General features: G+C 36.1%; 1 protein-coding gene across 1 annotated transcript in view; it reads right to left on the reverse strand.

The window, feature by feature from the left end:
* Positions 1 to 347: 347 nt before the first annotated feature.
* Positions 348 to 26,336, reverse strand: part of LOC308706224 (RAS guanyl-releasing protein 2) — a 51,093-nt gene continuing 25,104 nt past the window's right edge. The window contains exons 2-17 of the mRNA XM_081391704.1: positions 24,560 to 24,715; positions 24,255 to 24,357; positions 22,760 to 22,813; positions 22,536 to 22,667; positions 15,534 to 15,684; positions 14,826 to 14,999; positions 13,310 to 13,426; positions 12,943 to 13,224; positions 11,308 to 11,388; positions 11,025 to 11,147; positions 9,468 to 9,583; positions 6,367 to 6,508; positions 5,544 to 5,580; positions 1,518 to 1,676; positions 1,153 to 1,215; positions 348 to 1,018 (exon numbers count right to left, since the gene is read on the reverse strand). Coding sequence (XP_081247830.1) covers positions 1,157 to 1,215; positions 1,518 to 1,676; positions 5,544 to 5,580; positions 6,367 to 6,508; positions 9,468 to 9,583; positions 11,025 to 11,147; positions 11,308 to 11,388; positions 12,943 to 13,224; positions 13,310 to 13,426; positions 14,826 to 14,999; positions 15,534 to 15,684; positions 22,536 to 22,667; positions 22,760 to 22,813; positions 24,255 to 24,357; positions 24,560 to 24,629 — 1,800 coding nt within the window. The 5' untranslated portion in view covers positions 24,630 to 24,715 and the 3' untranslated portion in view covers positions 348 to 1,018; positions 1,153 to 1,156. The remainder of the gene's footprint in view (positions 1,019 to 1,152; positions 1,216 to 1,517; positions 1,677 to 5,543; positions 5,581 to 6,366; positions 6,509 to 9,467; positions 9,584 to 11,024; positions 11,148 to 11,307; positions 11,389 to 12,942; positions 13,225 to 13,309; positions 13,427 to 14,825; positions 15,000 to 15,533; positions 15,685 to 22,535; positions 22,668 to 22,759; positions 22,814 to 24,254; positions 24,358 to 24,559; positions 24,716 to 26,336) is intronic.

Consider the following 26,336-nt stretch of genomic DNA (forward strand, 5'->3'; position numbering starts at 1 on the left):
AGCAAAAATACTTTAATGTATAACCATTCAGCATGCCATGTTACATCCAAATGATCATAAGTGATTATGTTTAACCCTTTGGATGAATTCAAATTATTTATTAATGTTTAAAGCTCAGATATGCAGAGGGAAAAGGCTCTTAACATGTGACCCAAAGATTTTATCTTTTTTACCAGCATATTCCTCCCCCAGATGAAGAAAAAATACAATTTACACACTAAGTAAAGAAAAAACTTTTCAGGGGTGAATAGCTCACCAATAATGAATTGGTTTCTGTTCAAAATCTTGTTCGTGCTCGATATTTATGGTATGAAAGGAGAGCCTTTTTTATATCTTTTTTTTTTTTTCTATGACAACTTACAACTTACACAACTTGAATGACGAAGATTTTGATGCACCAATTACAGCTGGAATATCTATGACTAACTTTTATTGCAGTTAACTCTCTCAAGATAAATTAATTGGGATTTTCCCTGCCCATTTTAATTTAATAAATTCAAAGATTTAAAGAACATTACTGTTTGCATAATATCAACTATATTTCAGGTGCACATAAACACGCATACCAGATACTGAAATTGAAATTCAGCCGGAACTGCTTTGGTGATGTTAGAAGATCTCATTACTTCAGTGAATGTACATTTCAAAATGTAAATTTCTGTAACTCAGAACATGGTAACCGAAATAACTTACTCTTCATTAAGTTGATGATAAATTTCCTCATTCTCTTTCATCTATTTGTTTTATTGTTTTTCTTTCTTTTTTTCAGGAGCCTGGGTAAATATACATCCTACAAATATGCTTGAGATTTTGAGATATGTTTGAGATTACATTCAGACTTTAAAAGGAAGAGGTGACTGATCTGGTCAGCAGTTGCAGCTTCAGTCCAGCAGATAGCAGCATGTCTCATGATGTGTCAGGCTGTGAAAGTGAACACAGTCGATCCCAAAATTTGATAATTTTCCTTTTTTCTTCAACATTGGGTGTGATTGGAAGAAAATTGCCCCAAAACGAAAATCTGTAGTTCAGACAGGGAACAATATTGAGTTAACAATAAAATATGTGTAATGTTTTATATTCAGCATAATAGTTGTTGTCTTTTTTTCCTGAGAAATGTTATGTAGTGATTAGTCAAGCAGAATTTTGGTTTACCAGTTTAAAGGTGACAGTCAAATACACCCTGTTCAGCTGCCTCAACATCCTCTTCTGTGATGACTGAAGACCAAAGAATAAACAGAAATAGACAGAGAGAGTTTGTTAAACACCTGAAAGCTTCCGCCACAGAATAAATAAATAAAAAGTAATTGCAACTTTTTATCTCACAATTACAAGTTAATTTCTCACAATTCTGACAGAGTTATAAACTCGGAATTGCAAGAAATAAAGGCAAAAATGCTAGATGTAAACTTGTAATGGCAAGACATTTTTTTCAGAATTGTGAGAGAAAAAGTCGCAATTATCTCGCAAATATCTAAGTTCAGCAATTATGTGCAGTGTGTGTGTGAGAATATGTTTACCTGTGTTCTGCAGGTTTGATTGAGCATTACTGGACAGAGGAAAGCTGTAGGATCTGGACTGTAATGACGGTGGTGTTTCATGACTGATGCTCTTCGTTCTTTTACGGCATTCAATCGTCAGACGTCCATGACATGCTTTATGACAGTTCACCCCACAAACTGAGAGAGAAAGGAGAGATTAGTCTTCGGGTTGGTGGACAAAGGTGAAAAGAAAAACCCTTGTGAAAAAGAAGTATGCATAATTGCACTGAATGTTTACTTAGGCTAAAGTGTTTTGCAAATCTTAAAAGTATAAAAAAAAAAAAAAACTACTAGCAGATAATATTAATATTAATGAAAACTGACTCAAGTACATTTCAAATCATTGTTTTAATAATGTTTGGTAACACTTTATCTTTCAGTGTCCTTGTTACACATTACATGTTGTTACTATAGTAATAACTATAAATCATGCATAATTACATGCAACTAACCCTAACCTAAACCTAACCCTAAGTACATGTAGTTAATTAATCTTACTCAGTACTAAATGTATAATTACACTGTAACATGGACACTTTATAAAAGTTTAACCTAATATTTTGTCATATTTAAAGAAGTGCAGTTATTTTGATGTGTTGACTTACTAAAGCACATGTAAATCACTTATTATAATTCAACTACCAATAACTGTAGTGTGTTATCTGATATTAAGGTTAATATATTTAAAATGTACTAACTTGAATTTTTAACATTACAATCAGGAATACATTTAAAGGTTACCTATTATGCCCATTTTCACATGATGTATAAATGCCTGATGTCCTCAGAATGTGTCTGTGAAGTTTCAGCTCAAAATACCATCCTGATTTTTTATTATAGCTTGTCAAAGTTGCCCCTTTTTGGGTGTGAGGGAAAACGCTCCGTTTGTGTGTGTGTGTGTCCCTTTAAATGCAAATGAGCTGCTGCTCCGCCTCCGTTCGGAAGAGGGCCGACATGTGCTTCGGATACAGGAACAACATAACCAGCCTGGTCTCATTGTTAATACGTAGTATAAATACGTAATTTTCAAAGATAGAAAACATACGTTTTGTACGTTTGGATAGATGCTGAAACGTATGATATGGACGTATCTGCAACAATTAAACGTAACATTATTACGTTTTTTACAGCTACAAAACGTAAAATATTTACGAATCTTTCATATCATTAAGATATCTGTATAATTTACCTTTTACCGTTTTATAGATAAATGGAAGATCCCTTAACCCCACTCCCAAACCTAAACACAACGTTACCCATTTTATACAGAATATAAAAAGGATAAAACGTACAGAGATGTGTAGAGAAATGGCAATTTTATTAACAATATAGCATTAAAAGATTTTTTTAGCAGCTAATCCTACTCCTACCCCTAAACCTACCCATAACAATTTCTTAAAACTACATAGGCTACAATAATGAAGAAAAATTACAACATACGTGTAATCACAATAATTTATTTATTGCGAAAATGTCAAAACCGGTGTTGTGACGAATTTCGACCCCCGCCAAATTATTACCCCCCTAGTATTGGTAGGTTTAGGATTAGTTGTGGGGGAGGGGTTAGGATTAGGGGTGGGGTTAGGATTAGGCAATCAGGTACTGACTTCAACGAGGGGGGTAATAATTTGGCAGGAGGTCGAAATTCGGCACAACACCGGTACCAAAAGTCGTTCACATGACGATGTGTTGCAGTCACAGTCCTCTCTTTCAGTATAATAGTTTTGAATGAGGTACAGAGCAGAATTTAAGTTATTAATCCATGAAAATTTTAATCCGGCTTCGCTCTGTGTGAAGGCGCGCGCTTCTCCATTTCAAATGTAGTTTACCGACTGAAATACGGCATGTCGCAATCTGTGGCGAGAGCCAATGAGCGTTTGATATCACTGCCGTAAAACATGTCGTAACGCTTCTTGAGGGCGCAATTTTTTTATTTGAATTCATCACGAGCGCGGAATTTGACAGTTACGGACTGCGCTGCTGTGATAGCCTGTGAAATGGAGATGAAGATCGCTGGATAAAGGGCTGAATTTGGATCTCTTTCTTGCAAACGTATGGATTCTAAAGATTTGGATTATAATATCAAGCTAATAAAATTGATGTCTTTTGTGAATTTATGTTGGGTTTTGGTGTATTATTGTTCTATTGGAGAAAACGCATTTTGTGTCAATAAACTAAATATTACAAAATGGTTAAACCATTAAATAAGGTATTTTTAAGGTTTTAAAGTGTATTCTTGTGTAACTGCATGTAGGCTAATCCTCCGAAACGAGTTTGCAGCAGAAGGCACGAACAGAGCGAATGGTTATTAGCCTATTTCTTGAGTAAACTGCATTTAATAATAATAAATGCGACTGAAAACGTAATTGATAAGACATTTGAAAGCAATAGAGTCAAAACATTAATGCCACGATTTTAATATGCATAGGCCTAAATAAAGAATACGTACAAATATGTACGTCGGTAGAGTTGTTCATACGTAAATAATTTACGTTTTTGTGCTGTTAATACGTAAATATTTTACGTTTTAGTGCTGTAAATACGTCAGTATTATACGTTTCTGTGTGTATAAAATGTAAGTAAATGTACGTACTATGGTAGAATTACACTTTACGTAAAAATACACACGTTTTCTCATGAGATCACGTTGACATAACAGCCGAATTTCTCTCAGGAAAAATGTCAATAATATCCAGTAGCGGAGTGCAGCCTTATATGTTTGAACCGGAGTCAGACACAGATAGAGAGACTCAGGAAGAGGCTGCAACTGTTAGACTGTACATGGACATTTCTGAATGGTTAGTGGATACATTTATGTAACTTAGTTGTTGTGGAGTTTATTCATCTCATTTTGCATAATAGGTCCCCTTTAAGTACATGAAAAACACGCTTCAATAGAAATGAGGTTAACCTCATTAGGTAAAAGTATATTTTATCTTATCACAAATGCTTTCAGTGCAGTACATTCGGCAGTACACTTCAATAATTCAATAACAACAGAGTCAAAACACTGATAGAAGAGAGTTGACGTCTGAAGAGGAGGATTTTTTTTTCCGCTAAAAACAATACAAGCGTGACAAAAGATGTGTGAAAAAAAGAGAGAAGTACTTTCTCATTTCTTCCATATCCTTTAATTGTAACACTTGTCTCATTTCTCTCATCTAAATGTCAACACTAGCTATTTTGGCCATGTTGCTCTTTTTACTCACACAATCACTTTGTACTGTACAGGCCTCCCTAAAAAATTTTAAACACAGAACTGTTTAGACAATGGCCATACGAATCTGAGGCACAAATACTTTTTTTCCTCTCTCTAATTTGGAGAACTTTTTAAACTAGAAAGTGTACTACAAGTAGTTGCCACAATACCAGAACCAATCAGAAGCATCCAGGGCAGGCATAGGCAATACAGACAGCACTATCAAACACAGCAGCACATTTCACTTCTCCACAACAGTATCACATGATTGTGCCTGCTCTCTGTCCTGGCCAGCCTTTCCTTGTATTCAAAATGAATGACTTTTGAACAGCTTCCTGCGCTATACTTCACCTTCTTTTGAGTCAGATATTTTCAATGAATCATCAGATATAGTCCACAAATCTGGTTCACTGAATCTTTTTTTGAATTCGACTCACTGACTTATTGAGTTAACAGCTTAAATGTAAGTGTGTTTCTCATCCAAAGCTATCATATGACTTCAAAAGTAATATGGGCGGCTTTAATGATAAATCTATAGTGCTATTGCATCCATTACAAAGCTCGAAATCTCCAGTCCCGTTATGGACTCTATGCCCGATGCAGCGAGGTGTATGGAAATCATGAGAAATTGAAGCACAAAATTAAATCTTGGGGAAGTGTTACATGAAACTGAAAGGAACAACTATCTATATTTATATATTCTTCAAATCTCTGTCCTATTGACCTTTTCTGAATGGGTGAATTGGTAAAGGAATTGGTCATTTTTTCAGACATACCAAACATGCACACATACAGTTCTCTCTTACCTTTGCATTTGTATCCTTGTTTATAAAAGCCCCATATCTTAAAAAGAGGGATACACATATTGAAGTTATTTTTGAAGAAAGAGAGAGATGCAGAAAGGATGTTGAAAATAGTACAGAGAAGAGAAGAGGGAGGATCAAGAGAGAATGAGAATAACAGCAGGAAAACAATAGATGAAAGGGAAAGCCCCAAACATCACAAACACACAACATCAGAGGCCACACACACAGGTAGATATGAAAGTACCACATACACACAATGGAAGGGACTGGGGTACAGCATTCAATACACACCACACCATGTTATAAATAAACCAACAGATCAAAGCCAAATGTGCTCAGATAGAGCTAATTTCTAAAACTGTTCATCTTAGAAAAGACACTGTGCAATAATTAAAGTGCCCCTATTATGCTATTGTATAGGTTCCTAATTTTGTTTCGGAGGTCTTCTACAATAGGTGTACATGCAACCAAGGTCGAAAAACCATTGATTTTCTCAGTGTCTGAAATGGTTTGATCAAGGATCCGGTCTCTATAAACCCCTCCTTTTCGAGAACCTCCTCTGCTCTCAAACCTACGTAGGTTCGAGCAGTTAGTAAGACTGGAATTACTGATGGCTCATTTCAGTTTAGAATCGGTTCTTTCTTTTGGGAGACAATAACTCCATTTATCTGTACTTGATCTTTGAAACACTGCAGACCTTTTACATTCACAAACAGCTATATTAAACACTACACGAAAGGTAATATCCAAAAAAGCATAATAAGGGCACTAAAAAAAAACATGAATCTATTTCTATATGATTGCATGAGCATCTGATACTTACAAAGCCGGTGCAGTGTTCGCAGAAGGTGGGTTTCACGTATGTAGTCTCCATAAAGGTGTGTATGAAGCCCATCTTACAATTGAGCAAAGAACTGGCCTTCATAAAATAATCTATCATCTCCTCCCTGCTGATCTTTCCATCCCTAATAGATGGAGACAAACAGATCATGAAATGAGAGAGAAAAACATACACTCTGAAACAGTCCACAAGGTCCAAACAGTTTGGGAATCTTTTCCTCATAAAGGCCCTTGCACTGAGTCCGAAATTCGTGCCGGAAATTTTCGCACGTAAAAAAAAAAAAACGACCTCGCGTTATGTCAGCACACTGCCTCCGAAACTTTCGCCCGTCATAAAAAAATTCGGATCAGGTTAGATTTTCTGCGTTTTTTCGCATCCGTAGCAAGCATTTGAATGGTGTTCTGACAATTCAGAGCCACCTAATCACGATACGAAAAAACGCATACGAAAATTTCAGACTCAGTGTGCAAGGACCTTAACAGATCAACTTCCATGGAAAGGGTGCTTTGTGAACATCACAAGAGAAGAGGCCCAATAACTCATGCCACCGCTTTACATTTAGTTGTGGCAATAATAATAACTGTATAATAATAATGTCTTAACTGTTACTGCTGTTACTAGTCGGATATATGCCATTTATATGCCAACATTTCCGGAACCTTCCTACAGTTTAACCAGAATTTTGGAAATGACTGAAATTGAATAATTCTACCATAGAGTAGTCCACCCACTATTTGATATTTTTGATGCTGCTCTGCTGCACTTCATTATGCACTGTTCTGATTGTTGTTAGGATGATAACATGATTTAAAAGTTACATTTTTAGGCTGGTCTGCCTCAGTGTTCTAAGGGGCTGTTCACACAGAACACGTTTTTCCATTCCACTCTGCGCTACTGTTCCATTGTTTTCGCATTTGCATCTCGTGTCTTTTGCAGCACCTCGCGAATGACATTCTAAAAACGCAACGCTCAAGTTAAAAGAAGTTAAACTTAAAAAAGTTTAAGTTTAAGTCTTTAGACCTTGTACTTTTTTCCGTTCTACTTACCTGGTTTTCGCGTTTTCAACAGCAAAAACGCTTTCAGTGTGAACTGGCCCTAACAGCATTTGTTAATAGTGTATATTACCAATCAAATCTAAGAAGGCGGGCATTAACGTCCACAGAAGCCGAACATACATTCCAGCATAATACCAAAGTCCTTTTAGGCAAGTCGTGCCACTCGGCCACCATCTTGGCAACGCCTCCGGGCAGCTATTTCGGACTAACAAGACCAGGCTCCTATCTAAATGAATGGGCAGAGAGTCAGAACTGCACTTTCACTGGTCACCGGGACATAAAAACTGCATGTATAGAAACAGCAGTAAAATATGATAAAAATCGCTGAAAAAGTTTGATGACTTTGCCCCAAAATAAGGTTTAAAACGCCCTTTCCCCCACAGGTTATACTTTTACTACGCATGCGCAAGGGTTCACGACACCAACTTCATTTACGTCTCTATCCAGAATGCCGGTGTTGTGCATATTCAATGTCAATATTGTTCTCCTTTATTTAAATATAAGCAGGTTTGCACTTTATCAGTAATAACAATGTATTGTACAGATCAGTTGTTTTTAACTATTCATTAAAATGAATCGGTTCAAAGGAGTCATTAGTTCGCGAATTGGACGTGTCATACGGTTGTGTGATTATCCCATCAGTTATGGACATCCCACAAGGTTAGTGTCAACACAGAAAACATTACATCACTGGATAGGTTTTTTCGTTTATTTAGAGAGTAATTTTATGTCAGCTGAATGTGCGGAACGCATTTCAGAGAAGATAAGGCAACGTATTTTAGCACAATTCACACCCAACGGTAATTCAGGGGGAAAAAAATCTCCGAACGCTCCAACATGAAACTTTGGTCTTCCGACCTTTTACCACCATATCGTTTTATTTTGATTAATATGCGTGCGGGAGAGAGAGCAAGACAGCGCTTAATTTGGAGACGGTGAAGTCTTGTTTAGACTTTCGCCTGGCTTCGGAAAGAGAGAGAGAGAGAGTGCGCGCGCGCGACCGGGGCTCTCTCTCTCTCTGCTTGTCCTTTCCATAGACAGTAAAAGAAATGTGGTTTTATGGTTTTATTCCATATGGTTCTTTCAGTTAAATATGCGCCCTGTCACTGATCTTGCACACACAACAACTCGCTGTCGCAAAACCTCAACTGTGCGCATGCGTCAGTGGAACCAGACGATAGGTTTAAATGTTTCCCCGCTTGCGGGAGGGGCGGGACATGTGCATACAACCGCCATCTTTGCCGTTACGGGTTTTCCTTATATAGTTCTATTGAGGATTGAGGAAGTGGCATGTCTCTTGTATAAATTGTCTCTGATAATACTTATAATTTTAATGGTGCAAGAGTATGAGGTAAGATGTAAGAAAAACATTTAATATTTGAAAATTGTTTTACAAAATTATGTAAAAAGACAAACAGTAACAATAGCCTATAGCCTACATTCAATTCAAAACGGCAAAACTTTACAAAAGTCAAGTCAAGTAGCACTAGGTAGGTATAGTGATGCAAGCTACTCAACTTTTGTGTCAAATTTTGCAGTTTTGAATCATTTTGATTAATGTAACTCATAACTGAATAGACTGATCAAGAAACATAAGCAAAGCTGTTTTTGGAATATGAGGCATAGGATAAGAGTGAATGTGTGAATATTTTCAAATAAAAAAAATTGGAAATAGATCAAATTACTATTATTCTACCTGGTCCTTTATTCCCTCAAACCCTTAAAGTATTTAATTATTTAAATAACAAAAATGGTTTGGTCCCTCTAATGTTCAAGACATGGTTACGGCCTTGGATTCTGGATATGCCTTCATAATGAAGTTAGTGAGTTCCTCCTTCAACAAGTCTTAACTGTCTTCAAGAAAACCTTTCTCTCTGTGGTTCATACTAATTTCTCTTTTAAACCAAGCTATGAAATCGATCTGCTGAGCCTGCGTAATTTTGTTCATGCTGTGAATCATAATTTGTGAATACATTTATATTATGGCGTGCAAAAGACAGTGCTCTTGTTTGGCATTGATACACTCACTGATTTTTATCAAGTTCTCCAAACTTGCTGAGATATGGAAAGTTATTCCTGATGCATTCAAACTCTTCACGTGAGATGAAGCCGTCACCGTTTGTGTCAAAATTCTTAAACACAGACTGTGAAAAGAAAATAGGAACACAGTTTCATTAACATCTCCAATAATCCATATTACACAATGGAGGGATTAGTAAATTAACATACTGAGCCTATTAAACTTCATAATTTATACTGTCAGAGTAAATAAATATACATAATTGGCACTGCACTAAGACCACCCAAAAATCATTACTAACGAATCATATATTGAAAGATAAAAAAACACAAGGTCCAAAGGGAGGATGCAAGGGCTATTTTTTTTCCTTTTCCAAAACTTTAAATTCAATTATTTTAAAAAGTCCATGCTTAAACTTAAACCACATTCTTTTCAGCATGAACAGGAATAATATCAATAATATCAAGGTCTTGATGTCACTCAATGGTAATGTATTGAATCTGGTCACAGTAGTAGCGAAAGAAACGGAGTTCTCTGTAGTGAGTGTTTATAGTTGCCTTAGAAAGTACCCCGAATTCAGTAGCAGTTTGTTCAGATGAACCATTATAACTTTTAATTAGGGCTGTCAATTTAGCAAGATTAATAATGGAAATGATAAAATGTTAAAACATAACACATGTCCCCTGACCAGTGTAATCTCCAGTAATTGTGATTTTTGCAATCAAAATGTCTGGTTTTGTGGCAGCAATTTCAAGGTTATTATTATTATTATTATTATTATTTAAATTTTTGTGTTTTTTAAAATAATTTGAATACAAAATTCATCCTACTATGTATGACGTTAAATGTACAATAATCATACATGACAGAAAAAAACTAAAATGCAGAAAGCTGGTTTATTTTTGTTTCTTACTAAACAATTCTGATATTGAGGTCTTTTCTTTTTTGCCTTTTCATAAACAGAACACTAAGCTCTGGTTTCACAGACAGTGAATAGCTTTTATAAACATGCCTTAGAAAAAAACAATAATTACAAAATATCAAAGAACGCAAATGTCCTCTGAACAAAACCTAAGAGACTGAAAAATCAATTGCTATATGGAAATAAAGCAAGCTACTTATTTAAGACACTTTTTTGAAATGTCTATTCCAAGAAGATCTAGGTTTAGTCTGTCATGTGCAATTAACTGTGATTCTTTTGACTATTTGTTTCAATCTTGTAATTATCAGTTAGTATTTTTAATTAGTTGACATCCCATAATTGTAATTCCTATTAAATTATGCTTAATTGTCTTTAGTTGACTCTTAAGAGTATTTGTCTAGATTTTTAACCTTTTCATCATGCATTTCTTGCCCAATTTGGACAATTACTAGATATAACTGCATGGGTTAATCAAGATGTTGACTGCGTCCAGATCCAGTGCGTTTAGAGCAATAAATAAGAGGGGTGGGGCTTAGTACAGGCTCAACAGAAGTGATTTAATGTGTTGAACATACACTAAATGTATGTCAAAACAAATTGGAATTATAAGAATTTGATATGAATATGGTAGTTTTTCTCTTACGTCCACCATCTTCTCGATATGTTTGCTGATAATAACAGGGTTAGCTTTAGGCTTCACCGATGCTGCCCATTCATCAATCATTGATAGTTGTTTAGGAGCTGGACTGGAGGAAGTTGTTGAGTTCTGATCCAGCAAGCAAAAACCAAAGTTACAAGTGCGCATTTATCTTTACATTTAATTTATGAGATTAGATCTAATCTTGTGAGTTTACTTATTTTACTGTAAGTAATACATTTCTTCATAATGCATAAAATTAACCAAATATAGCAGGCTGGAAACTGACCGGAGGTTTTGCAGCTCTGGGTTCTCTCTGTAATGAGAGCTGATAAATCTCCTCTTCCGTGTGGTACTGATCCAGTGACACCTACACATAAAACACAACCAACATTTGTCTCAGGATTCAATGAGCTACAAATGATTAATATAACTTTTGGGGAAGATTAGACATAAATGATTTCTTATATTTCTCAGAAAGTATTTCTGAACCTAGATTGCTGTCTACTACAATAAATGTCTATGATCTGTTCTGTTCTGCATTTGTGTGTGATTGTGTGTTTATCAGAAAACAATCAAATGGACTAAAATTAAATCAAAGTTTAAAGACTCATCAAACACTTCCATACTGTATGCATGTTTTCTCTCTCTAGAAACGGTTGAATGGATTTGATTAGACATGAATTCTATGGTACATTCACCACATGCAGCAATTATTGTAATTATTTAGAAGATTCTATTTAGAGCTGTTCACATTCTGGAGACGTCAAAAAAAAAGGTTTCTATGGCAACACTCAAAAAATTCTGGCAAACTGCAAAAAAGTGAAAAAATGCTTTCCGTGTTGCATATGGATGGACGGGTGATACAGATTTTGGAATATGCAATTTGTTCATGCTTGGCATCAGCTGTTTTTTAATATTGCACAGGAATTTAAGAACTATTTGGGAATTTTGTATACAAAAAAATCCTGTAGAATCTGTCTTTCTGTTCGATTTCTGTGCTGAAAGTGTACTGAATGTGAGCTGTAAACGATCAGAGCCAAAGATGACCAGAAATTTGTACAAAAAAACTATAAACTGTCAAGAGTTGTAACTCAGTTACACATTGAGCTATGCTGCTCATGCAGCTGATAAAAGTTCAAGTCCATTCTTCCACATGTCTTCCAACTGAGTGCTGCAGCGATGACATATTTTTATTGGTTAACTCGTTTCCTGCTTTTGGAATTTTAGAACTTCCGGTTCCATTGTCCTGAAGTCAAGGGGTTTTTTGTATGGATTTTTGGTTAAATACCTGAAATTAGGTCTGTGCTTAACACAAGCTCAAGATATTTTCATGTTTTATTCTACGACATAACATACACCAGTAATAACTGCTTGTGATTTTTAGAAACTTTTACTTGTCTTGAAAAAGGTGGTTGCTAACAAGTGTTTAAATGGGACTACAGAGGTTGTCGCTGACATTAAATGTCATCACACCGAACAGGTAAACTCATCTATTCTCTAGTCCACTGTTACGTTGTGTCACGCTCTTGAAAATTATTATAACTTGATCTTTCAGGGAATTTTTTTTAAATGAAGACTGAAAGAGTTGTCGGAAGCTTAATGGTGGTGATATATAGCCTACATTTAGCTTTTTCCTTTAGCAGGCGATTGTATTTAGGTTGTGAGCATTCGTGAAGATTGTCATGATGAACAAGATGTGTAAGTGTAATAAACTTTTGTTGGTCACAGCAATGCACAGTGATGCAAACTTACAGGTTGGCCTACAAAAATACATCACCACTTCAGCACTCTATAGTGGAAAACCTATTTTCTCAAACTTGGCAATAAAATGAGTTTTTACAAATAAACTGTCAATCGGTTAGTTTTATCCTAATCACTCTATTCCTCTTGAAATCATATACACATCATAAAACACACTCACTGTAAGTAGATTGAGCAAGTCTGTGTTGGCCTCAATGTTCGGGGGAGTGTTTTGCACGAGGGCTAATTCCTGCAGGATCGCATAGAGTTGCTGACATTTGGCCAAGTTGACACGAGTCTTCTGTGGGTCTGTCCAGTCGGACAGAGCAACATGAACGGCTATCAAGTCCTTGAGGTTAACAGCCAGGATTGGGAAACGAAACCCAGTGCATTCAGCGAATCGGCGCCGGTATTGACTGTAGTTGCTACAAGACGTCACCAGGTCCACCAAACTGTTAAAGTTCTGAGAGAGACATTCTGAAATTGAAACTGAAAGTGTTGGGTCTGATGTAAAGGTTTTGTGTCTGGTGCACAGGTGTTGTATGTACCTTATTGGTTTCATTGTTGATGTGTGCCTGTGTCTCCTTCAGCCTAGAGATGGAGCTATTATTGAGACCCCCGACCACCGCCATCAACGTGTTGAAATTCTGCAACTGTAGTAGTTTCTACAGGGTGTGAATTAGTGAAAAAGAAAGAGAGGATGAAGTTAACAAAATATTTTGTTATTAATAATAAAATAAACAACTATGCTGTTTTGAGGCTCTGAAAGCTTCCAGGTCAGCTTATATTACCAAACTCATGGAAGAGTTCTAAAATATTTGTATTTAACCATTTGTTTTTTATCTTATTTTCATCATTATGAACAAATACACCATAAACCGTTTGCGAACAATAAACAAAGATTTACTGTAACACCATGCTATCCATAAAATAAATCACAAAGCTGATTAAGTATGTATGTTAAGTTAATTTTAGTATAATTATTAATGCAACTATCATTGCTTTCCACTGTAAGGTAAACTACATAAAATCGAATTTCTATTTTCTCGCTATAAAGTGAACTGCACGTCATTCACTATATAGGCAAATTTATTGATTAGTAACATAGAAATAGTGTAGAATCTGAAACATTTTTGAGGAAATATTTCACACAATTTGTTTTTAACTTTCGCAAAATCTTTCCACTTACTAACAACACAACAGATACAATAGGTGCATTCAAATTGTTGGTACTTTCTTGTCCCCTAAATATATTCCTACTAGCCTGCTTTTAAGAGATAGATTGAGAGAAGAAAGGATTTCGAAGAGAACGACTACTAGATATGAAAAGATACTGGGCAGAACACCTTGTGGAAGAGAAAGGAAATATCAGAAAGATAAAAAGCGGTAGTCGAAGTGATATTTTGGAAGAGGAAGAGCTCAGGGCCCATAAGAAGGAAGAGAAGGGATCATCAGGAAGAACAAGAGCAGGGGGTGATGGAGCCCCTCTGTGCTTCTGAAAAATTCAAAGAGAAGAAAATTCACATGGGACTAGCTGTCATCATACTAAAGGTCCACACCAGAACTCTGTTTTTTAAGTCTTGGGGGTTTTATTCATTATGTTAATTTTTTGCAGATTTTTCCACACTGCAGCTGTTGTTCTTATAACTACAATAACTTGCTGTTGTTCTGTACTAGAAGTGTTAGTTACCAGCCCTGTAGATTATAATTTCAACCAAACAAAGAATTTATAGGCCAAGCACTAATAAACCCAAATGAGCAACTGTATTCTGGAAATCATCTCCAAAAATCACTGTCTCTACAATACAATAACAATTACTGAAAAAAAAAGATTTTTTTTTTTTTTACTTTGAAATAAATTTTACAAAAAATCACAAAGAAACAGCATGTAACACATTGAATTAAACATGGAATTTTGAAGTCGAAAAATTGAAATAGCATTTTTTTTTTGTAAAACAAAATACTCCATTAACCTTTGTTTTATTTACAACTTCGAAAAATCAATGCACAGTAGTTAAAGACACCTTATATAAAGTGGGACCAACGGTAGTTAGTTCTCCTGACCTGCGCGACCTGTATGAAGTGTGCAATCACGGCAGCTCTCTGCGGTGCAGTGGGCTTGCTGAGAACCATCAGCTGAATCCACTGTGAGACGCTGTTAAAGAGTGTAATAAACCTCTCCAGAATAGGGTTATCTACTGTACAGCCATGCATCACAAAGCTGTGGTAATCCTGAAACTGAAACACACATAAAACAAATGGTCACAGTCAGACCACATGTTAGGACTTTACAACAAACTTCACAATGATTTAATAATAACCTTCGGTGGTGTTTTACACAGTGTAATTCTCCATAATAAGAACATCATAAACTGTTTTTAACAGGCTCATTTCAGTTATTTTTAATGTTGTGTGGAAAATATGCAAACATCTGTTATGTGAAAGAGGTTAAAGTGCCCTTATTATGCTTTCGCAGATATTCCGTTTAATGTAGTGTGCAATATAGCTGTTTATGAATGTAAAAAGTCTGTGTAAAAAGCATCTATTTTTGGTGGCTCTTTCTCATCCATAGTTTTTAATATAAGATAAAAAAATCCATCAGCTCCACCAAGTCCTGAAAGACACCTTTCAGCATGTCTATTTAATTGAATATAATTTAAAACATGTCTTTAATTATCTGATGTATTTTGGCTTAACTTTTGTGATATTCTGAGGACAATTAGAGCACTTTCACACCAACAAGCATATCAAAACCTGTACTCACAAACATACCATTATCTTGCAGAAGGATTTGTACTCCAGATAGGTCAGATGTTCAGCAAGCTCACCAGGGTCCAGGTGATCAAACAAAAGAGACATTTTTCTCTTTTTTGACATAGAGGGAACTCTTTGGGTAACTTGTCGTTTCCATTGATACGAGGGCCTGCAGCAGGGAAAATGCTTTATTTCAGACAGGACTATGGTTGTTATTCATGGCAGTTGACCAATACGCTGAAATATGACTGTGCTGTGTAACATAAAAATAAAACAAAATCATCAACTACTCACCCTCATTTTACTTTAAACAAACTTTAGTTTAGTATTTCTTAATAAAGCTTTGAGAGCTACAGCAAAAAGCATGTGAACTACTTTTTAAAGGGGTGGTTGAATATGATTTCACTTTTCTAACTTTAGTTAGTGTGTAGTGTTGCTGTTTGAGCATAAACAACATCTGCAAAGTAACAACGCTCAAAGTTCAAAGCAAAGGGAGATATTTGCTTTTAAAAAATTGCTTTTTAAGGACTACAACAAACGGCTGGTAGGGACTACACGTCATTCCTCCCGGGTTAGTGACATCACTAACCCTAAAATTTACATAAACCCGCCCCCAGGAATGTGATTTATAGATTATCAAGACAGAATATGCTAATCAATGACTAGGAGATAACTACAAGTCAAGTCAAGTCACCCTCATTTATATAGCGCTTTTAACAATATGGATTGTTTCAAAGCAGCTTTACAGAGATAATAGGAAATTACCGTAACACATTGTTTAGGCTTTACAACAGCACTCGGATAAAGTTATTTTCCAGCTAAAGTTAGTTTTGATTGATTGATTCACTTCCATTGCGATGATCATTACACTGTAAAAAAAAACTGTAAATTTACAGGAAACGGTCTGTATTTTTTTACAGAATTTTGCCGTTTTGTCATTATACAGTGAATACCTGTTATTTTACAGATATTTGTTGTAATTTAAAGGTCCACTATTAAATTTACAGGTAATTGCTTTTATTTTGGTTTTACATTAATTTTACGTTTTTTAAAGGAAATTCTCTGTAATTTTATATGGTTATGTGTAATTTTACATAAAAAATTAAGTAATATTTTACAGATTATTTCTGTGGAATTAGAAAACAAAGAAAATAAGGTATAACTGCAGAAATCAGCAGTCACTTAACATGTTTTCCTTAAAGATTATTAAGCATGTGGGGGTTAAAGTGAGTTTTAAGATTTGTACACACATTAGGCAAGCCTATTTAATTATTTATAGTCTTTTAATTTTGTCTTGCAAATAGATGTTCATTTTGATCATCATTTGTATTTGCCCGTAAATTTCATTTAGGCCTATATTTTATGTCTTTTATGAATCGTTTTTCCAAATCTGCGTGGCTTTGTGTGCGTTTGTATGTGTGTGTGTGTGTGTGTGTGTGTGTGTGCCCGCGCGCGCGCGCGCAGATTCAAATTATCCGCCATTACGGTTCGTTGCTGCTAGTCCCGCCCACAACAGTTAGCTACAGGTCTGTCTCTGTCGTCGATCTGTGTCAAGGGCAAGCGGGAGATTTGAAGTTTCAGTCTACGCTCGTGAAGTAGTCGTGGATTGTGATCACAGTGGTTCAAAGCTATAATCGTATTCGACAGAAGCAGCCAGCCGTGAGCAGGAGCGCTGAACACATATTAGTTGTTTGTAGTCTGGGTGTCAGTCCAGAAATAACGCGCCCTTTTTCAGTGAGCCTGGTTCGTCGTCACAGCGGACCTCATCCCGACCGATCAACGGCTGAGGTAAGAGTCTCATACTACATGTGTGTACGATATTTTATATTACATTTGTGTTAAGTGGTTAGACAGTTTCCATGCTAACGTTAGCATTCTTAAATGATGTTCAGTTATAACTGGGTCAGGGCAAAACACTGAAAATGCAGCATGCGTTTTTAATTATCGATCTGTGTTAAGAAAGATCAGTTGAACCCAACCCACATCTCTACTTGTTAACTTAAAGACCTAAAACAATCTTTTGTAGACTTGTTATTCATATTAAAGTCCATAATTGTGTATAAAATCTTCGTTATGATAGTCAGTAACATTAAACCAATAAATGGCGGGATATTTTGAAACACTGTCTGGAAGCTGAAAACTTTTCTCTTAAAAAACATACTTTATTTTATTATAATAAAATTGTAGTAAACACGTTTTTAGCTGATTTTTTACCATTGTAACGTTAATAGCCACAGTTTTACTAAAAATAGGCCTACCGTGTTTCTTTTGTTTATTTCGTAATAGTTAACATGACTAACTTTATTAAGACCGTTAAGAAATCGAAATACTGTAACTTAACGTACTTGTTAATGATACAGGAAAGCCTAGAACAGGAAGACTAGAATATGAATACAACATGATGAACCCCTAGGACCTAGGTGTGCAGCTAGGTCACAGTAAATCATATTCATTTAACTTTACTTTCTATAAATGTAACTTAGCTAAAATCACATGGCAGCTCAAAATATTACTGTTAGCCTTTCCAGCTCAGCTTCAAGATCATAGTCATTTGAGTTTTTGCATTGTCCCAATGGAACATATTCTGACATGTGTAAATCTAATACTGAGTTTTAAAATAACTTGTGTGTGTGTGTGTGTGTGTGTGTGATTTCAGGTCACGTGGAAAGCAGATGATCATGGCAAACAAGGTATGGGAAGAATTCACTAAAACATAAAAATCATAACGGTTCTGATTCCATATGTTCATAACAGTCTTCTGATTCCAAATGATTGCACTAAAAGTATGCACAAGGTTTGGATTTGCTACAGCAAGATTACTATTGTGTTAGATTCCACCCATCTTTCTTTCTTTTTTTCATTTTTTTTAACTACCCACTAAGCAAAATGATGTCTGAAAGACTTCTTTTCAATGTCTTTGTTACAAAAATCAGACGTTGAAATGCCGTCCACTGAGGAGCCAGAATGAAAGTTATGACGTCTTTTTTTGATGTGTTCTGCACGTCCGATATAGACGTTCATCGAACCTTCGTACAAGGTTAAAACTAGTTCAGATGTGGCCATTGTGGACATATTTCAACATCATTTATGGTCTCATTTAGACATAATTACTTTGACTATTGCTGTCAGATGATCTTAGTGAGACTTAACAGAGGTTTAGATGTTGATATTCGTTTAATTTGAAGTGTCACCATTGTGGCGATCCGTGTTTGCTTTAGTTGGGCTCTTGGTCCCCGTTCCTTTTATTTTAACTTTTCTTTGGCTGCTGTAACAGTGTGTTTGTGTAACACAATTGTTGTGGCAGAGAAAGCCTAGAAAAAGTATGAGGTGTTATCAGTTCAATGTTGATGATGACATAATTATCACAAAAATGGGCCTTTAATATTGTGTTTAAAGTTTTGTGTTTATATTTGCCGTTAATAACCACCAACCTTTTGGAACTGCATTATTGGTGAAGGTGTATTTATTTGAAGGTGTATAAAAAGCATGTGCATATTATGTTTTGAGCAAGAGTATCATACAGTCACACACAGACATCAAGATTTTGGATATGAATCACAACAACGGTGACAACCAAAAAAAGCTTGGGAATTAAGGATGAGTTTTGTACTATGAAAGCTACCCATCATGCATTGCAGCATGAAGCTTTTTTTTTAAATTGTCACCATTGTTGGAAATCATATGCACAAACTTGATGTCTGTGTGTGACTGTATGATACTCTTGCTCAAAACATCATGTGCACATGCTTTTTATACACCTTCAAATAAGTGATCATTTTAATGTTTTTGGCACCAATAATGCAGTTCCAAAAGGTTGTTGGTTATTAATGGCAAATATAAACACAAAACTTTAAACACAATATTAAAGGCCCATTTTTGTGATAATATGTCATCATCAACATTGAACTGATAACACCTCATACTTTTTCTAGGCTTTCTCTGCCACAACAATTGTGTTACACAAACACACTGTTACAGCAGCCAAAGAAAAGTTAAAATAAAAGGAACGGGGACCAAGAGCCCAACTAAAGCAAACACGGATCGCCACAATGGTGACACTTCAAATTAAACGAATATCAACATCTAAACCTCTGTTCATTCTCACTAAGATCATCTGACAGCAATAATCAAAGTAATTATGTCTAAATGAGACCATAAATGATGTTGAAATATGTCCACAATGGCCACATTTTAACTAGTTTTAACCTTGTACGAAGGTTCGATGAACGTCTATATCGGACGTGCAGAACACGTCAAAAAAAGACGTCATAACTTTCATTCTGGCTCCTCAGTGGACGGCATTTCAACCTTTGATTTTTGTAACAAAGACATTGAAAAGACGTCTTTCGGACATCACTTTGCTTAGTGGGGCTCTTTCATTTAGAAACATGACTTTTCCTATCACTACTATCTTAATGACACATATCTTTTAATCCAGCTAGATGATCTGACGGTTGCTGCTCGCATCTCAGCCTACCTGATGGAAAATTCTTGCTGGATGAATGACCTTCACCTTTAAATCAGCCTTGCCAAGACAGAACTGCTTATGGTTCAGCTTTCAGCCAAAACATACTTGCTGTGATCCTGCTGATTTGCCTTATCATTAGGAGGATCAGGCCCTTCCTATCGGAGCTACACAACTCTCTTGTTCTATCCAGACTGGGCTATTGTAATGCTCTCCTGGCAGCTCTTCCAGTGTCAGTCAAACCTCTGCAACTGATCCAGATGCTGCAGCAAGAGTTGTCTTTAAAGGTAGCCCTATGCCTAAACTCACTACTTCAGATCTGTGTGTCTCCAGAAGCATGTGTTCTGCAAGTGAACGGCGCCTTGTGGTGCCATCATCCCAAAGAGACACAAAACCACTTTCACTGACATTTACCTGGACTGTTTCCTGGTGGTGGAATGACCGGCGCAACGCAACACATTTTCAAGAAACTGCTAAAGATCCATCTTTTTCATAAACACTTCACCCAATAATACTAAATCTTTGTTAAAAAAAAAAAAAACACCTTTCTATGTGTACTGTACTAGACTAACTGGGACTTGTCACTGCACTTGTTGCTTTTTATTATCTTTAATTATTATCTTAATTGGTTAGTCACTTTGGATAAAATGTAATTGTAAATGTTAAAATAAGTTATACTGTAAAGGAATATGGTAATTGCTTTTTATTGTGGATATTTTTACATGTTCTAAATTATATACTAAGCTTCTATTTCCAATCAATCACTTATCTTGATGTTTAGTGTTTGTTCAATTACTAATACTGTAAATATGCAGGTAATTTGTACTCATACATTTAGTTAATTTAAAAGAAATTGACTGTACATTTGCTATTATTTAGAACTTAATTAGAGATGTTGTGAAATTGGATCTGTACAAATAAAAATTAAAACTGTAAATTTACAAACATTTGTATTTGAATTTATGTACTTGTGTGCATTTTTATACATATTTTCATTGTTATTTTACACATAAAAACTATATTAAAAGAAAATTATTGTAGATAGACAGCATTATTATATAAAATAATTTTATAAAACCTTAAATTTACAGTATTTAATTGTTTTAAAGGTGTATATGACTTTTTAAAACATTAAAAATCCCAATAATTACATAAGATTTAATGTAATATTAAAGATATAATCTGTTATTTAATTATGGAAAATTACTGTATTTTAACGAGATTGTTTTTTTCCGTTATTTTACGGTAATTTTCTGGCGCCCCAGCTGCCGGAATAATACCGTTTTTTTACAGGTTTTTTTTTTACAGTGTAGTTATTAACTTAGGGGCCACTAACACAACACCGTTCTAACAGGAAAATCCTTAACACGCTCTGGCCGCCCATCCGTACTAAACAGTGCCTGGTGTCTCAAGAACGCACTCCCTGAAATACGTTCGAAGGTGCAAATGATTATCCATTATCTTTGCGCAAAACTCAAAAAAGCAAACCTGCAGAAACACAGACGCCCCGCACATGCGCATTACGTGTTCAGCCCAAAGGTATGTGTGTTTGAATATATATGTGCGCGTGTAGTCCTTCTTTACAAATCAACCCTCAAGAAACTACTTGTTTGGCCTTAAAAATGTATAATACAGACATTTTTGTCGTGTCTGCATAGCCACGCGAACCGGAATTATCCCGACAACATTTTATCTGTACTGAGGTAAAAGGAAGGGAAGGAGGCTACACATAAGCTACATAAATTCACCAACTAACCATTCAGAAATGTTGTCTACATGTTGTCACTTCTTCTTGAGTCTCTCCATCTTTCTGACTTCGGTTTGAACATAAAAGGCTAAAAGTTTTTGTAATTTCCAGTGCATGTCTGTGTGAGGTAAAAGGACACAAGCTCTTGAAGCTCCGCCCTCTGTGCTGGAAGCAGCAGCTCATTTGCATTTAAACGAACAGACACAAAAACGGTGCGTTTTTGCCCACCCTCAAAATGTGACAACTTTAACATGCTATATAAAAATATCTGTGGGGTATTTTGAGCTAAAACTTCATATACACACTCTGGGGACATCAAAGACTTATTTTACATCTTGTGAAAAGGGCATTATACCACCCCTTACTACTTTTTGGTGTTATTTTGTCCTTAACAGCTGCAGTTACAACCCATGATCATGTGGAAAAGAGCAGCTTCTTTTTCTGTGGTCCATGTGGTCCATAAACAGGAGTGTGAATAGATGAGAACATTTTTATTTTTTGCAGCGGCATCTATTCTCTTCTCTGATGACGTGTTTTCTGGTGTAAGGGCGGCTGGGCGGGACAACCTGTTACTCACATGAGATCCACCAATAGCAAACCACAACCATCCAATCAATTCCCCATGGACAACATTAGTCCCGCCCTACATTTTTTTTTTTTTTTTTCTATTCGAGAAGCCGTTTCACTTAGATATACAGTACATCACAATAGAGAAGAAAAGACTATCACAACTTCTGTTTCATGCCGTCTCTAACCTTTTCAGGGTGAGAACATGAAATTAAGTTTGGCTATGACTCTGTATACTTACACACTCTCTACATCAATAAGTTGACTCTGTGTTTCGTTGCCGCCAGTGTTCAGGTTCTCTCTCAGGTCTTTAATCTGGTCAGCCAAAGCAGGATTCAGATCAAACTCTACTGGAAATTCAGAAATCCAGTACCTACATAGAAAAAGACCAAAGAGCAAATGCAATGAAAAAAGAAGATAAGAGATACCATGGGGAATTTGAATGAGACACAGGATTAGTCTTACTTTACGAGGTGGCATATTTGGGCTCTGATCTCATCGGTGCTGCCCTCCTGTGACCTGCATATTTGTTAAGGGTCTAAAGTGTTTTCTATCGAACTCTACACCATGACATTTTCATTTCTTACAAGAGAACATATGTAAATAAAATAATGGAATTTTATGGAAAGTTATTAACATCATTGTCCTGATTTTATAGATTTGCATAAAATATTCTTTCATTTAGCTCTACATAATTAACAGGAATTACAACTTAAATACTTTGGTTCATCCAAATGATTTCAGGTTTTACAGCATCTTATGGCAGGATTTAAGAGTTCCCTTTCAGTCTGTCACGTTTGACGTTACATCGACGTGTTGACGTACTAATTGCGATCCCCTTCAAGGAACGAGGGGTACATATGTAACCGAGACGTTAGTTCCATTATATCTAGCATGGGTTGTTACCATCGAATGAAGTTGAAATATATTGGTCAAGTAAGACCAATACTTAATTTGTTTAGGTGAACTGCTTCCAATAGGAACAGTAGTAATTAGTGGCTGCAACAACTAATAGATAAAATCGGTTATAATTGTTTATTAAAATAATAGACCAGTAATTTTGTTATCGATTAGTCAGATCTGCGCAGAAACCATCCGCCAGTCGTGTCGCATTACAGTATAGAATAACCAAAGACTTTAGAATTTTGGAATAACACATTTCTATGTTTCTAATGTTTTTGAGATGTGTTTTCCTCAGTGCATAACTTTTATATCAGTTATATCCTTATCTGTAAATGTTAGAAAGTCCTGTGAATATAACAACAAGCGAGTCTCCGTTAAATTTCTCAGACTTTAATGACAGAGCGCAGGTGCCAAAAAAATACATTTTGCTAAAATATTTCTTGTTAGAAATGAATGTAGTTTCAAAATTCTACCTATAAACCATTAATCATATTTTTTGAGAGCATTCAGGTAAAGGGACTGTTGTTGAAATAGCCTATTAATGTACTATAGCCTATTAAATATGTTCTGATGAGAGAATATGTATTTCCCATACCTTGTAAAAGTTGACATTTTGTGCTTTTGTTTTTGTTCAGTATAATTTTTAGTCATTGTAATTTCTGCCATAAAATGTCAAGAAATCAGTTGTTTGGTTTAGAATGTAATGTTATATTTTAACCCTTTTTTGCACATAATGTATAGCATAGCCTACATAGATATATTCACTATATTTGTATATACAATGTGTGTGTGTGTGTGTGTGTGTGTGTGTGTGTGTGTGTGTGTGTGATATGTTCACAATATTTGTGTGTGTGTATGTGTATATATATATATATATATATATATATATATATATATAATAACATTTAAAAAAATTGATTGAAATTAATTAATTTTTAATATATATCTTTTTTAAATTGATATTCATTGGATTAATCAAAGATAATAATCGTTAGTTGCAGCCCTAGTACAATGCAATATAACATACAACACAAGGGTTTTTGTAGATAAAGGATACTTAAGCAGCAGTTTCTTGGACAGATCAGTAGAAGAAATGTACCAAGGATGCATCATCAAAAACATTTTCACAAAGGAGGGATTTTTTATTGTGCCTGCATTGTCTGAAAGCACAAACATCACAGAACATTAACGACAAAATAAACCATACACATTTTTTTATGGTGACTTCCTTGGTCGCTGTTGCTAATGAACAGCATGATTACTGTTTGCTGGTTTATCTTCTAGTTTCGCAGACTAAATGTTCCACCCAAACATTTGTTTGAAACTCATTTATGTATAAAACTTATTTCTTTATAGACTCACCAAAGGACTGTATGCAGATGTCCACCAACTCATCCACTGTTCCTGTATCCACAGGTAACGGATCCATCATTTCTCTCTCTTTCTTCCTCTACCTTCACTTTCTAATGCCCTTCTGTCTTTCTCTTCTCCTCCAGTGGTCTTCCTCTTCTCTTTTGTCTGTCAATAGAGATTGTTGTATGGAGAGGAACACATTAAACACTCATTAAAAAGAATTGCATGTAATTGCATTGAATGTGCAATTGTAGTGTATTATGTTAAAAGTATATATTTTTAAAAACTGTATTTTAGTAGGGAGGTTAAGCCCAAAAAAGAGGCCTTTGACTTCAAGACATGATGCAAAGGTCGTCTTTGGTATGTAAGTACCTTAGGGTCATACAAATAAATGTATCCTAAGACACAAGTGAGATCACACTTTGTATCAGAAATAAACGGGTTTTTTCAAAAATGGCCGCCAATGTGCCGAAAATACTCTAGAGCCCATATCTTTGCTTCTGTTATCACTATAATGACAAATTTGGTGTCAAAGTGTACATTTTTGGGGTCAAGGAATCCAATAAATTTGGTTTCAAGTTTTAAAAAACTAAAATTTTCCCCATACCATGACAATTGGGGTAAATATGCACATTTCACATAAAAATTGTGTCATCAGAATGACTTTACTTATCTTTTCCTTCAAAAACTTTAATTTTGTATTTAAGCAGTGCAGCTACTTCTGTACATTACATTTGTCCTAAGTAGCATGAGATTTCGACCAGTCAGGAGTAGCCTATAGCAAATCAGTTCCTGCAACAACACATCCCATCTGCACCAGGAGCTGTGACAGCTGTTGAAGGTCAGAGGTGACAGGTTAACACTTTGAGGTTCGTATGACTTCCTCATTAAATAGAAAAATGCTTTTAATGTTAGATAACTAGTAACTAGCTAGCTAGTAACTAGTTAGCTTCATTATAACTAGGTCGCTAGTAACTAGTTAGCTTCATCATAACTAGCTAGTGACTAGTTAGTGTCATTTTTATTGAAGCAAGCACATAGCCTACATGTTGCTAGCTAGTTAGTTAGCTTCATTATTTGATATTTTTTTACTTTTGTGAATGCTTGTTAATGCTCATATTACCTCTCTTATGATGTTAAAGCAACTTCATTTCTTTTTTCAGATTAGCCATAATGGAATGCCGTGACTGGAGTTTATGCTTCCTATGTCAGTCCGCCCTAAAGATTGAAAAAACATTAGATCCCTCTTAAACCGAGGACCGTGACGTCGCACGGTATGGCGCAGCCGGGGCCCCACCCTGGAGCCAGGCCCGGGGTTGGGGCTCGTATGCGAGCGCCTGGTGGCCGGGCCTCCCCCCACGGGGTCCGGCCTGGCTCAACCCGAAGGAGCGACGTGGGGCCGCCTTCCCGTGGGCTCACCACCTGCAGGAGGGACCGTAAGGGGTCAGTGCTGAGAGGATCGGGCGGCAGTCGAAGGCGGGGGCCTCGACAACCCGATCCCTGGACACGGAAACTAGCTCTAGGGACGTGGAACGTTACCTCGCTGGCGGGGAAGGAGCCTGAGATTGTGCGTGAGGTTGAGAGGTTCCGACTAGAGATAGTCGGGATCACCTCTACGCACGGCTTGGGCTCTGGAACCGCACTCCTCGAGAGAGGATGGACTCTTCACCACTCTGGAGTTGCCCATGGTGAGAGGTGGCGGGCTGGTGTGGGTTTGCTTATAGCCCCCCAGCTCAGCCGCCATGTGTTGGAGTTCACCCCGGTGAACGAGAGGGTTGCTTCCCTG

Source organism: Scardinius erythrophthalmus, assembly GCF_964197995.2.
Source record: "Scardinius erythrophthalmus genome assembly, chromosome: 2".
NCBI classification, from domain to species: domain Eukaryota; kingdom Metazoa; phylum Chordata; class Actinopteri; order Cypriniformes; family Leuciscidae; genus Scardinius; species Scardinius erythrophthalmus.